This window comes from Oncorhynchus tshawytscha, linkage group LG18, assembly GCF_018296145.1.
Source record: "Oncorhynchus tshawytscha isolate Ot180627B linkage group LG18, Otsh_v2.0, whole genome shotgun sequence".
Lineage (NCBI taxonomy): Eukaryota > Metazoa > Chordata > Actinopteri > Salmoniformes > Salmonidae > Oncorhynchus > Oncorhynchus tshawytscha.
In genome coordinates, this window is record NC_056446.1 from 5731777 (window position 1) to 5747324 (window position 15548).

General features: G+C 42.7%; 1 protein-coding gene across 13 annotated transcripts in view; it reads left to right on the forward strand.

The window, feature by feature from the left end:
* Positions 1–15548, forward strand: part of adgrl2a (adhesion G protein-coupled receptor L2a) — a 197389-nt gene that overhangs the window by 92404 nt on the left and 89437 nt on the right. For all 13 annotated transcript variants that reach the window (XM_024377670.2, XM_024377671.2, XM_024377661.2 and 10 more), the window contains exon 3: positions 3664–3877. In XM_024377670.2, the coding sequence (XP_024233438.1) occupies positions 3664–3877 (214 nt within the window). The remainder of the gene's footprint in view (positions 1–3663; positions 3878–15548) is intronic.

Below are 15548 nucleotides of genomic sequence, written 5' to 3' on the forward strand. Positions count from 1 at the left end.
ATAGAAACATGTAAATATATGTAAATATGACCTCTCACTTCACTCCAAAGTTTTGATACCATAACGTTACACATTTAGCACTGCTAACATTAGCTCTCCCAGCTATCACAGCAAATGTTAGCTATCTAATTGCATAAGCATTTCAAGAAGCACATTTCCTATGGCAAGTTTAGAATTGACATTTGAGCAGCTATGTGACTCAGAGGCTCTTTTTACTTACAGTCCGGATAGATGGTCGTATTGGCATCATCTTTAAGCCGAAGTCTCCTCTGAAAGTCCATCTCCACCGGTAAATGGTTTGAGAGAGACTCCCGGTTGAAAAGCGCATTTCAAAATGATGCCTGTACATTTTCATCCAGCTCATCCAATCCGAGGAAACGTATCCACTGCTGGTAAACCTGACGTTGGCTGCTGGTAAACTTGACGTCGTCAGGGCAACTCATGCAATCCCAGGTCTTTGGTGTTGCAACTGGCAATCCTAAAAGCATCACAGGGGGGATTGCACAAATGGACAGACAGGCAGACAGAATGTATAAAGCTACAAACCGAGACAAACAGATACATGGACAAAGCACAAACGATAATGATAGACAGACAGATAGATATAGCAAGAGCAATAGCAAATGAATGTTGAAAGGCTGTTTTGGCTCCGTCATGAAGAAGAAGAACTTTGCCATGCTGGTGGGTGGTAACATTCAAACATAACCTTGCCTGAAAAGAAACGTAGTCTGAAAGTATTAGTCTGTCATATCATAAGGGAAACACCATTGCAATGGAACAAGTCCAATGTCCCCACTTTTCCACTTCAAGCCCAAATATATCATACTTTGACTTAATCATTGAGTTATTGACTTCAATCGTTGTGCAACATCTTGGGTAAGCTCTGGGCATCGTCTTTCAGTTGTAAAATGCCTACTGCAGATGTTAGCAGCAGAACAAACTCCAACCAAGTAAAGAGTAGTTAAATTGTTACAACAGCATAGCTAACAGTTAGCTAGCTAACTACATAGCTGATTTACATAATCTGCTGATAACCTTGCCCTCTGTGAGCAGTAGGTTTTTGCTGAAAAAGAAAGGTCTATTAAAACAAAAAATGAAATTTGACTAAAGGGAGCAGTACAGAATTCTGAAGTATCATCAGTAGAGAATTTGGGGCAAAACATTTTTTTTTCTTTCTTCTTTGAGCGAGCACCTGCCCCTCAAGGTCTGTGCATGAATCTGGTTGGCAATATGATCAAAATATTCATGACATTTGAAGCTTGGCAATAGCCAGTGGCCACCAAAGGCAAATGTAAAGTTCTCAATTTGAGGAAACATAGCAATAATAATAATGTTCAATTTTGTCAGACTAGGTATGTGTTACGTACCAATACTGTACAAGTCCTGGGTATAACCTCGTAGTCATTTTAGTCTTCACCTTGAAAATGTGCCACAATCTTGAAACCAGTTTTGTTGCTCACTCACAGTACTATTGTGGACAAAGCCATTTTTCAGGGGAAAACATTGAAAAGGAGCTTTCAAAATGTTTTACCTGTACCATACTGGTGCTAAAAGCAAAGCTGGCTGTTCCAGTGAAAAACATATGACATAAAAGAAAGACATTACACATTGACTAGTCTCAAAGGGGTGTGTGAGTATACAAATTGTAAATTGTCATCGATTGATGTATTACAGGGATCATCAACTAGATTCAGCCGAGCGACAATTTTTTCTTGAGCGGATGGGAAGAGGGCCAGAACATAATTAGAAATAATTACAAAAAGCCCAAACATATGTAACTTCAAATCTTGCTTACATTTGTATACAATCACTCACACTGTATATCTCTCTATTATTTGTGGGAATACTTTGGAACAGATTTCCAAAATTAAAATCACTTGTATCTGATTTGCTGGTGTTTTAAAGTATTTTATGTCCAATAATAAGGATAATGTATGATGTATTACATAGGTTCTCTTAGTTATTACATTGTGTGTGACTGACTTATGATAGAGCTATGCTGGAATGCATTGACATAAACGTTAGATTGGTTGTCAAATCATGTTTCTGACATGCCATGTTTTTAAAGTTTTTTTAACTTGAGGATTTCTCGCGAGCCAACAACACCTCTGAATTGTGTATCACCTAAAGCATTATTTTTTTCTACTGAAAGTGAGGAGAAAAAAAAACTGCAGACTTTGAAGTAAGGTGAAAGCCTATCAGACTTGAATGCTTTTCCCTTTTCATGTTTAATGGTCGGATGAGAAAGTTGGATGTCAAAAAAAGACCAATAGCAAAGTAGCCTCTTTCCCCCATGTTCTGGTTCTTCCAAACATAAATAAAAGATGAATACAACTATTAAAGACAGCAATCTGACTCTATAGTGATGCAACCATTATTTCCTCTAAAATCTACACTGTAAAGCAATGAGCACATTAACAAAACCATCTTATTGGCACAAAAGCGGAAGCATCAGACAATCTAAACTGACATTAATCTTCCTTAGCAAAACACCAGGTAGCACTTCTAGAGAGGGACAAAACCCAGAATGTTGATTGTCTCTAACAACAGTTGTACAGCGTTACATTGTGCAAAGTAATCTTATTGGTTGTTAATTGATGAAGCATTCGATGGGAGAAAAAAAACTTAGCCTCGCGGGCCAATTTAGCAGAGTTCAAGTGAATTGCTTTGAGCACACTGCGCTCATGCTTGGTGAGTATAAACTATTTAATTTATGAAATGCAAAGGCCCTGGGTAATTATCAAGGATAGCACAGACAGGATCTGTCCCGGTTGCCATTGCCAGTCTTACACAACAAATGAGTGTATGAAATGGAGTAATGACATTTTTTCAAGCCACCAGACTGTGAACACAGACTCATTAGAGAGGAAGAAGTCGGTAAACACTTAATGACATGTGCTTCAACCAAGACAGAAAAGTTACAGTTAACAACGCTATTATATACAGGGCAATATGTGGTAAGAGTTCTCCTCAGCAGTGCAAATGCCAGAAGTCTGTATCTGTACTAAATTGTAACTCGGTGAAACCATTGTCATTGGCAAGTTTTAGAGAGTTCAGTCTATTTCTAGAGAATGATGTATTAGCTACAGTTCCTTTAATATTCTGAAGATGTTACAGTTCATAGCTGGAATGGAAGGAAAGCTGTCCTTTCAAAATCATTAATTGAGAGAGAAGAAAACGGAGCAAAATAGTTAACTTTACCCAGCCATAAGCACAGCTATTTGGCCGTGTTCACATTTTTTAGAACACAAGCCCCCACCTCTCTAAATTTCCATGGAGAGAATAAAGGAAACTTAAATGCAGTGCTTCAAATGGTGTCGTTAAAGCTAATTGATACACAGCATTTCAGTTAAAAAGGAGAGTCCGAAATTTTAATCAAAATAGTAACAGGAGAGGTTTCACATTCGTCATTGATAAACAGTACAGTGATTTCAGGAACCAAAACAATTAACTATTTTTCAAACACTTAATGATGTAACATTTCTTCAAAAATGTACTTGTGAGATGAAAGTTCTGTCATCTCATACCCCTGTCTTAGCCAAGCACGTTTTGTAATTCTTAGTAATTTTCCAGGCTACAGCCTTGGTGAGTCTTTTTCAGAGTGGCTACATTTCTCTCTTTGATTTTCTTTTGTACTGATAGAAGACTCTTCTATTCCCTCAGGGTTTATCCGGGCTGCCCTGCCGTTCGGCTTAGTGAGGAGAGAGCTGTCTTGTGAGGGTTATCCGATCGACCTACGCTGTCCAGGAAGTGATGTCATCATGATTGAAAGTGCCAACTACGGCCGAACTGACGACAAGATCTGTGACGCTGACCCCTTCCAGATGGAGAACATAAACTGCTATCTCCCAGACGCCTACAAGATCATGTCACAAAGGTAAACCCCCTGTAATTCCTGATGGGAACTGTTGTTTTTACACCTGTTTTTTGTACAGACAGGAGTCTTTGGACTACACACTACAGAGGGGTATACTATGAAGCAAACTAGATCTACTCGGCTTCAGTTAGCTTGCTACTCCAGCTAAGGCTTTATCCATACTATGACAGTGGATATTGCTCGTCCACCTGCCCCTAACTCTAGCAGGCTTGTAACTGCGCTTGCATGTCCCACATGGCTAGTCGAACGCCGAACTGTCCATACCAAACCCTAATATAGTGACATACACTGAGTGTACAAATCATTATGAACACCTGCTCTTTCCATGACATACTGTAGGCGAATGCTGGTGAAAGTTATGATCCCCTATTGATGTCACTTGTTAAATCCACTTCAATCAGTGTAGATGAAAGGGAGGAGACAGATTAAAGAAGGATTTTTAAACCTTGAGACATAGATAACTCAATATTAGGAGGGTGTTCCTAATGTTTGGTATACTCAGTGTGTATTATAATACATTAGTTTTCTGTATGGGTGTTCATTGAGACACTGCTGAAACATCAATACATGGGCAAGTCAGTGCCACATTTTAATTTGTGCCAAAATCAAAATGAAAGAAAAGTTATATTGCAAATTCAGCAGGCTATCGTGTGAAATAGACTTTTAGAAGTGGCATCTTTTTATTATTATTTTTTATTTATTTCACCTTTATTTAACCAGGTAGGCTAGTTGAGAACAAGTTCTCATTTGCAACTGCGACCTGGCCAAGATAAAGCATAGCAGTGTGAACAGACAACACAGAGTTACACATGGAGTAAACAATTAACAAGTCAATAACACAGTAGAAAAAAAAGAGTCTATATACATTGTGTGCAAAAGGCATGAGGAGGTAGGCGAATAATTACAATTTTGCAGATTAACACTGGAGTGATAAATGATCAGATGGTCATGTACAGGTAGAGATATTGGTGTGCAAAAGAGCAGAAAAGTAAATAAATAAAAACAGTATGGGGATGAGGTCGGTAAAAATGGGTGGGCTATTTACCGATAGACTATGTACAGCTACAGCGATCGGTTAGCTGCTCAGATAGCAGATGTTTGAAGTTGGCGAGGGAGATAAAAGTCTCCAACTTCAGCGATTTTTGCAATTCGTTCCAGTCACAGGCAGCAGAGAACTGGAACGAAAGGCGGCCAAATGAGGTGTTGGCTTTAGGGATGATCAGTGAGATACACCTGCTGGAGCGCGTGCTACGGGTGGGTGTTGACATCGTGACCAGTGAATTGAGATAAGACGGAGCTTTACCTAGCATGGACTTGTAGATGACCTGGAGCCAGTGGGTCTGGCGACGAATATGTAGCGAGGGCCAGCCGACTAGAGCATACAGGTTGCAGTGGTGAGTGGTATAAGGTGCTTTAGTGACAAAACGGATGGCACTGTGATAAACTGCATCCAGTTTAGAACCATCCAGGGTGGTGATGCTAGTCAGGCGTGCGGGTGCAGGCAGCGAACGGTTGAAAAGCATGCATTTGGTTTTACTAGCGTTTAAGAGCTGTTGGAGGCCGCGGAAGGAGTGTTGTATGGCATTGAAGCTCGTTTGGAGGTTAGATAGCACAGTGTCCAAGGACGGGCCGGAAGTATATAGAATGGTGTCGTCTGCGTAGAGGTGGATCAGGGAATCGCCCGCAGCAAGAGCAACATCATTGATATATACAGAGAAAAGAGTCGGCCCGAGAATTGAACCCTGTGGCACCCCCATAGAGACTGCCAGAGGACCGGACAGCATGCCCTCCGATTTGACACACTGAACTCTGTCTGCAAAGTAGTTGGTGAACCAGGCACGGCAGTCATCAGAAAAACCGAGGGTACTGAGTCTGCCGATAAGAATATGGTGATTGACAGAGTCGAAAGCCTTGGCAAGGTCGATGAAGATGGCTGCACAGTACTGTCTTTTATCGTTGGCGGTTATGATATCGTTTAGTACCTTGAGCGTGGCTGAGGTGCACCCGTGACCGGCTCGGAAACCAGATTGCACAGCGGAGAAGGTACGGTGGGATTCGAGATGGTCAGTGACCTGTTTGTTGACTTGGCTTTCGAAGACCTTAGATAGGCAGGGCAGGATGGATATAGGTCTGTAACAGTTTGGGTCCAGGGTGTCTCCCCCTTTGAAGAGGGGGATGACTGCGGCAGCTTTCCAATCCTTTGGGATCTCAGACGATATGAAAGAGAGGTTGAACAGGCTGGTAATAGGGGTTGCGACAATGGCGGCGGATAGTTTCAGAAATAGAGGTTCTAGATTGTCAAGCCCAGCTGATTTGTACGGGTCCAGGTTTTGCAGCTCTTTCAGAACATCTGCTATCTAGATTTGGGTAAAGGAGAACCTGGAGAGGCTTGGGCGATTAGCTGCGGGGGGTGCGGAGCTGTTGGCTGAGGTTGGAGTAGCCAGGCGGAAGGCATGGCCAGCCGTTGAGAAATGCTTGTTGAAGTTTTCGATAATCATGGATTTATCGGTGGTGACCGTGTTACCTAGCCTCAGTGCAGTGGGCAGCTGGGAGGATGTGCTCTTGTTCTCCATGGACTTCACAGTGTCCCAGAACCTTTTGGAGTTGGAGCTACAGGATGCAAATTTCTGCCTGAAGAAGCTGGCCTTAGCTTTCCTGACTGACTGTGTGTATTGGTTGACTTCCCCGAACAGTTGCATATCACGGGGACTATTCGATGCTATTGCAGTCCGCCACAGGATGTTTTTGTGCTGGTCGAGGGCAGTCAGGTCTGGAGTGAACCAAGGGCTATATCTGTTGACAGTGATGAGGGGTGGTCGTTTGACTGCGGCTCCGTAGCGGATACAGGCAATGAGGCAGTGATCGCTGAGATCCTGGTTGAAGACAGAGGAGGTGTATTTGGGGGGCCAATTGGTCAGGATGACGTCTATGAGGGTGCCCTTGTTTACAGATTTAGGGTTGTACCTGGTGGGTTCCTTGATGATTTGTGTGAGATTGAGGGCATCTAGCTTAGATTGTAGGACTGCCGGGGTGTTAAGCATATCCCAGTTTAGGTCACCTAACAGAACAAACTCTGGAGCTAGATGGGGGGCGATCAATTCACAAATGGTGTCCAGGGCACAGCTGGGAGCTGAGGGGGGTCGGTAGCAGGCGGCAACAGTGAGAGACTTATTTCTGGAGAGAGTAATTTTTTAAATTACTAGTTCGAACTGTTTGGGTATGGACCTGGAAAGTATGACATTACTTTGCAGGCTCTCTCTGCAGTAGACTGCAACTTCTCCCCCTTTGGCAGTTCTATCTTGACGGAAAATGTTATAGTTGGGTATGGAAATCTCAGAATTTTTGGTGGCCTTCCTGAGCCAGGATTCAGACACGGAAAAGAAAATCAGGGTTAGCACAGTGTGCTAAAGCAGTGAGTAAAACAAACTTAGGGAGGAGGCTTCTGATGTTGACATGCATGAAACCAAGGCTTTTTCGATCACAGAAGTCAACAAATGAGGGTGCCTGGGGACATGCAGGGCCTGGGTTTACCTCCACATCACCCGCGAAACAGAGGAGGAGTAGTATGAGGGTGCGGCTAAAGGCTATCAAAACTGGTCGCCTAGAGCGTTGGGGACAAAGAATAAAAGGAGCAGATTTCTGGGCATGGTAGAATATATTCAGGGCATAATGCGCAGACAGGGGTATGGTGGGGTGCGGGTACAGCGGAGGTAAGCCCAGGCACTGGGTGATGATGAGAGAGGTTGTATCTCTGGACATGCTGGTTGTAATGGGTGAGGTCACCGCATGTGTGGGAGGTGGGACAAAGGAGGTATCAGGGGTATGAAGAGTGGAACTAGGGGCTCCATTGTAAACTAAAACAATGATAACTAACCTGAACAACAGTATACAAGGCATATTGACATTTGATAGAGACATACAGCGAGGCATACAGTAATCACAGGTGTTGAATTGGGAGAGCTAGCTAAAACAGTAGGTGAGACAACAACAGCTAATGAGCTAGCACAACAACAGCAGGTAAAATGGCGTTGACTAGGCAGGGAGGGTCGGATTAACTACACACAGAGCGTGAGTGCGGCTGGGGCCGACATATAAAACATAGACAAGCAGAATAGAGTACCGTGATTAATTGACAGTCCAGCATGCATCAGCTATGTAGCCAAGTGATCCGTGTCCAGGGGGGCAACGGTGGATGGGGCAGTGAGGCTAGACTGGCGAGTATTATCCAGGTTAAAAAACTGTCTGGCTGTGCAGAAGGTAAAAGCCACTAGCAGTGGCTAACAATGAATAAATAGCTTGTAGCTAGTTAGCTGGTTAGCTTCTGGAGGTTCTTGAATGTGTTCTAAAAATTAAAAATAATAGCGAATCCGTATCACATTGGTTGAGGCAGGTTACCGGAAGGTATAATCGAATTAAAAATCGAAAAGAGATTGAAAGTGAATATGGGTCCAGTGAGTGGTTGGGCTGGCTGGGGACGCGGCGATTCAGACAGTTAGCAGGCCTGTGCTAACAAGCTAACAGTTAGTAGGCCGGGGCTAAACAAGCTAGCAGTTATCGGACCGGGGCTAAACAAGCTAGCAGTTAACAGGCCGAATTAACAAGCAAGCAGATAGCAAGGGCTAGAAAGTTAGCCTTTGGGGGACTTCGCGATGGGGTGAGTCTGTTTATGCCTCTTCATGCGGTGACATCGATAGACCGATCGTGGGTCCGGATATTATTACTGTGGTGTGCATTGGTGTGGTTATCAATGCACAAGCACCTTTTTCCCTCTCCTATCAATACAATTATTGTAAATCTAATCCAATTTTATTGGTCACATAAACATGTTTAGCAGATGTTATTGCGGGTGTATCGAAATGCTTGTGTTTCTAGCTCCAACAGTGCAGTAATATCTAATACGTAATATCTAATAATTTCACAACATATGCACAATACACACAAGTCTAAGTACAGGAATGGAATTAAGAATATATACATTTATGGACGAGCAATGTCAGAGCGGCATAGACATGAACATCATGAACACTTTCCACGCTGCGCTTTGGTCCACTCTTCCTTCCACCGACGACGAGCAATACAGAACACCCCAACAAAGAAGGACCAAGCAGCGTGGCCAGGAGGACTGGACATGGGAAGAAATCCTCGAGGAAGAAGGACCCTGGACACGGGCCGGGGAGTATCACCGTCCAAGGGAGCAGATGGAGGCAGCGAGAGCGGAACGGCGCCTATTTGAAGAGTTACCTCATACGACGGAAGCACGTCACACGGGGAGATTGGCGGAGATAGGGTTTAGACCTGAGCCAACTCCCTGTGCTTACCGTGGGGAGCGTTTGACTGGTCAGGCACCGTGTTAAGCGGTGATGCGCACTGTGTCTCCAGTGAGCATTCACAGGCTGGTGCGCTCTGTGCCAGCACCCCGCATTTGCCGGGCGGAAGTGGGCATCCAGCCAGGACGGGTTGTGCCAGCTCTACGCTCGATACCTACAGTGCGCCTCCACGGCCCAGTGTATCCAGTGCCTGCTCCACGCACCAGGCTTACAGTGCATATCCCCAGTCCGATGAGACCTGTTCCGGTTCCACGTACCAGGCCTCCAGTAAGTCTCCCCAGCCTGGTAAGCCCTGTGGCAGCTCCACGCACCAGGCTTCCAGTATGTCTCCTCAGTCCGGTGAGACCTGTTCTGGCTCCACGTACGAAGCCTCTAGTGATGATCCACGGCCTGGAGCCTGTAGTGACGATCCATGGCACGAAGCCTCCAGTGATAATCCATGGCCTGGAGCCTGCAGTGAAAATCCAGGGCACGGAGCCTCCAGCGACGGTCCCCAGTCAAGATCTTGCAGCGACGATCTACGGTCCGGAGGTCCCAGCGATGATCCCTGCACCGGAGGCGCCACCAAAGCAGAGCGCGGTCTGCGTCCCGCACCGGAGCCCCCACCGGAGCCCCCACCGGATCCCCCACCGAGAGTAGATGCCCACCCGGACCCTCCCCTATAGGTTCAGGTTTGCTGCTGGTGTTACGGTTTTCTAGGTGTGAAGGATAGTCGGACCAAAATGCGGCGTGTAGATTGCGATCCATGTTTAATCAACAAACGTAAAACACGAATCAATACAAAAACTACAAAAAAACAACAAACGTGGAAACGTAACGAAAACCGAAACAGCCCTATCTGGTGAAAACACAGAGACAGGAACAACGACACTAAGGACAATCACCCACGACAAACTCAAAGAATATGGCTGCCTAAATATGGTTCCCAATCAGAGACAACAATAAACACCTGCCTCTGATTGAGAACCACTCCAGACAGCCATAGACTTTGCTAGATAACCCCACTAGCTACAATCCCAATACATACACACCAAAACCCCAAGACAAAAACACACCACAATACAAAAACCCCATGCCACACCCTGGCCTGACCCAATACATGAAGAAAAACACAAAATACTTAGACCAGGGCGAGACAGCTGGAGTCCTAACTGACCTAAAACAGGGAATTTTTACGAGGATTAAATGTCAGGAATTGTGAAAAACAGAGAGAGAATCTGATTTAATTGTTCTTCACCTTGCTGCTTAGATTCTTCATTCGGGATGAATGTAGTTAGCCCTGAGTTAGCCTACCCTGGAGCAGGTTAGTTCTGAAGGATTCGTTGCCATATACATTTTCCTGGCTAAAAGGTGAGCCACATTCGTGGTACCGGTTATCCCAATTTGAACTCTGAGTTGACCAAAGATTCCTCACTAATTCTTCAACCTATATTTGTAGTATAGGGCTCAGGATAGTCTTTTTAGCAATACACTGATTTTCATAATAAAACATGGACTAATATTCTAATAGTAAGCACTTTCTCTGACTACACAAAGCATTGCTTGAATGTGGCTGGAATAGATATGAACACCTGCACACCTCAGTAAACAATCCGTAGTATAGTTGTGCATCTTAATACACAAGGTCCTGTCACACAGGGTTGCAGTGAGATAAAGTGCATGGGATGGCATGACGTACGAGCGCCACAACCCAAGATATTGGATCATTTGAGGCTGTCAGCAACTCTGGCAAATCTGTCTGGGGAAATAAGAAATAATGAAATAAAACAGAGTTGCCGTTGTATTCAGGGGGGTTATTGTCAAGTCGTATTTGATGAAGTCAGATAGCTGACTCCCACGGTTGATCCGGCCTGAGAGGTTTCTAATACCCCATGTGTTTGACCCTGCTGAGTAGTACACAGGCTCAGACATATAGTCACAGAGAAATTGCCCACTGGATCAAACATTGTCCTTAGACGTCCTCCAACATCTTTTCACCCAAGCCTCTAATAGCCTCTTCACGCCGGCCAAACCAAGCCAAACTCTTCTGACTGCATGGTCCTGGTTAAACATCCACCATCATTGCTGGAATGGGCCATATGAAAATAACATTTCCGAGCTAGCAGAGTACACATGGGGTCGGCACAATAATGTGAAAAGGGTGTATCTCGTTAGAACAAAGGCAATGGTTCCACAGACTTTACAAAGGTGTCTATGAGAATATGACCCTCCATTGTGATAGTGTTGAATAAACTAGCTGGCTTCCATCAGCGAGTATACTGTATTAGCAAGTGATTGCTTTTGGTTGCATTGACGTTATAATTGATCTATTTGCTTTGTTTTTAATGCACAGCTTGTCCATAAAAGTGTAGCATTTTTTGGATGAAATGGTTGTTGTATGTTTAAAACCAGCTCATGCCAGTCAGAGACAATTAATGGAAAAAAATACTAATAATATTCTGACCATTCGCACAACTGTATCACGCTGAGCCAAATACTAACACTGGATAACATCATATTTTGTGAAAATCTTCCATTGACATCAATACATGCTTTATGAAAAAGCCACGGAAAAGAAATGTATTTGAAGTTAGGATTTAGTAGTATGTTTTCTTCACACTATAATAACATATTGTTTGCTGCATAACTTATTAATGGATGAATGCAAAACAAATCATTTTCATAATTCTATCATTAGGGACAGCTTGAATTAGCACCCAAGATCACAAGGCATTAATGAAATGCGGGGCAATTCTACAGTAACAGAGACTCACTTCACTTAAAATGAATGCTAAACAAAACCATTGATTTAAAAGTTTAACAAACCATACAACTATATGCACTAGGACTACTTTTAACGAATTACACTGAACATTTTACAAAAAAAACTGAATTATACTCTACTTTTCTTTACTGTGATGTGCAGTACTATCCAAGCCTATGTACTCAGCTGTGGTTTGTGACTACTATGATTTCTTATTGTAGCCAATTCAATTGCAGAAATTCAGTTACCGATTTTGGGGGGAAATGAGTTTTAATCACTTAATAATTCATAAATAAAAACACTACAACTAATTGATAGGTCTACCTTTGCTTGTTACTTCTGTGAACTTTATTTCTTTCATTATCCTTAGAAAATATCTTTAAAATATGTGGGTTTTTGGTAATGGAATGTCAAGGCATAAGGCAATGTTTCTTAAACTTACAGAAGGCAGAAAAATGGATCCAAAACTAAATATGTGTTGATAATAGTTGCCAGGGGTCTTTACTTCAACATTATTGTGTTTTGATGTATTTCTAATAGTTTTTAAGAATTTTTCTGGTCAAACATTTTCCATCTGTTTGACAAGAAATCTAAGCCTTTGTTTATTTCACATTTTTAGGATGGATAATGGTTAAATTTGGTATAAATTCTATAATCTTTTATTCGATTTGATGGGTCCTTTTACATGGAAATTACCTGCTCTTTCAATGTAAAAATAGGTTTTGGGTCTGCTAAATGTATGCATTCCCAAAGTTCAGCACAGTATCTCACATCTAGAATTGCCACAGTTATCCAAGTAATATTGGAGCGATTAGTCGAACCATAGCTGATTTAATGAGCCATTCACACTTTAACTGTACAGACCGGCTTAATCTTTGGACTTGCATAGCTTAATGTTTGGTATGTGAAGAAGGCACCACCTATTCCCCCTCTGAAAAGATTTGGCATGGGTCCCCAGATCCTCAAAGTTATACAGCTGCACCATCAAGAGCATCCTGAACGGTAGCATCACCATCTTGTATGGCAACTGCTCGGCATCCGACCGTAGGGTTCTACAGAGGGTAGTGCGTATTGCCCAGTACATCACTGGGGCCAAGCTTCCTGCCATCCAGGGCCTCTATACTAAGCGGTGTCAGAGGAAGGCACAAAAAATTGCCAAAGACTCCAATCACCCAAGTAATAGACTGTTCACTCTGCTACCGCACGGCAAGTGGTACCGGAGCACCAAGTCTAGGTCCAAAAGACTGCTGAACAATTAATCAAATGGCTACCTGAACTATTTGCATTTGTTTACACTTCTGCTACTCGCTGTTTATTATCTATGCGTAGTCACTCTAACCCTAACTACTGTACATGTACACGTTACCTCAATTACCTTGACTAACCTGTACCCCTGCACATTGATTCGGTACACCCTGTTTATATCCTCGTTATAACTTTAGTTTATTTAGTAATTATTTTCTTAAAACTGCATTGTTGGTTAAGTGCTTGTAATTAAGCATTTCACGGAAATATCTATACCTGAAGAATATTCTGGCAGGATCAACCAGGATCAACCCTGCAACATTGAGGTTTACCTGGGCACACAGCGAAGCACAGGGACCCAGTCCTCCAGTGATTGATGAGACCCAAGCACACTTGTGGGCACCAAGTGGGAGGCCCCGACCTATCCACAGCCGAAGCCGCTCGAGAGGTGTTCTATTGGAGAGTTTTTGGAGTATAGCACATAACAGTCAATGACAGGGTTTGAGAAACGTAATGGTTCTCTGGCGTCAGTGCGTAATAGGATGGTTCCTCCCCCTCCCCCCAGGCACGCTGCCTAGGTGTGCCATGCCCTGAATCAGAACACTATGGGAGGACCTCTGAGATGGACGAAATCTCTAAAAGATGCACGGCTGATGGGGGCGCCTCCCAGGGTGGATCACGTAACAATCAGTCAGGAGGAGTGAAACTGGTTAGACAGACAGAGAGGGACCAAAAGGGATGGATGGTCTAATGCAGGGAGTGAGGACCAGGAATGGGAGCAACACAGCCCACCCCAATACAGTGCCTTCAGAAAGTATTCAAACCCCTTGACTTATTCCACATTTTGTTTTGTTACAGCCTGAATTCAAAATTGATTAAATATGTTTTTCTCTCACCCATCTACAAACAATACCACATAATGACAAAGTGAAAACATGTTTTTTGACATTTCTGCAAATGTTACATAATGTTTACTCTTGAACTTATTTGGGCTCCCGAGTGACGCAGCATCTCAGTGCAAGAGGCGTCACTACAGTCCCTGGTTCGAATCCAGGCTGAGTCACATTCGGCCGTGATTGGGAGTCACATAGGGCAGGCGCACAATTGACCCAGCGTCTGGCAAGGTAGGCCGTCATTATAAATAAGAATTTGTTCTTAACTGACTTGACTAGTTAAATAAAGGTAATACAAATAAAAATAATTGTAGTTTTGCCATAACAAAGGGGTTGAATACTAATCGACTGGAGACATTTCAACTTTTCATTTTTTATTCATTTCTAAAACCATATAGTAATTCCACTTTGACATTATGGGGAAATTGTGTAGGTCAGTGACATGAAATCAGGCTGTAACACAATAAGATGTGGAAAGATTCAAGGGGTGTGAATACTTTCGGAAGGCACTGTATCTACCTGCATCACCACTAGGGAGAGGTAAAACAAATTTGACACTACCCAGAGGGCAGAGACTGACTCAGAGGTCACCAGAGGAATGGTTACCTGCCAAGAGTTAGAAACCATGTGTGGGAGAATTAATACAGTATATAAATATTGTACTCATAACCACTTAAAAGGAACAAAATTGCAACAGGATACAAATAAATCTAATGCCAGTACGTGTTATTTGATGAAAAATTGATTTTAAAAAGTTAATTATAGAAGTTTACTAATTGGTTATGTCCCCTGGAGTGACAGCTACTGTATTTCCTCAGGTGTGACACCATTTTCATGTCACAGCAAGGAAAAAGTAAGCTGTCACACAGTTAGAATTCTCAGGCTGTATGGTCTATTTGGGGCCTTATTTTTAACAGTAAGCCTCACCACAACATGTTTTCATTTTATTTTATACTTAAATTGTTTAAAAATATATGAATTATTTTCATATATAAATTCAAAAGGTGTTACACCAAATGACCCAAATGACTAAGAAACTGACCCCTTTCATTTCAATGGCAGAGAAATGGAATATTTTGCTAAATATTTCTGATGAAGTTTACAATCTGTTCAGGCCATGTGCTCCAGCCATGTCTTCTGTACTTCCTCATTGCAAGAGAACCCTTCTCAGCGCAATAGTGCCCAAATGCTGACTCTTTGTTTAATCCCAGAATTATGTCACATCAAGTGGATATTGCGTTTAGGGACAAAATGTAGTCAGAACTGGTAGACTTGGGGACTATTGTTTCTTGAAATAAACTTCTGTGTTATAACTACAAGAGTAGGTGAAAGGAAGTAAAATATTTTTTTCATAAATGTACTTCAAGTCAATGTCCCATAACCTTAGGACAAAGGTCACGTTTGGTTCAAAATTGTAATAAAACAAATCATATACTGCATGATTTTACTCATGATCCAAATTA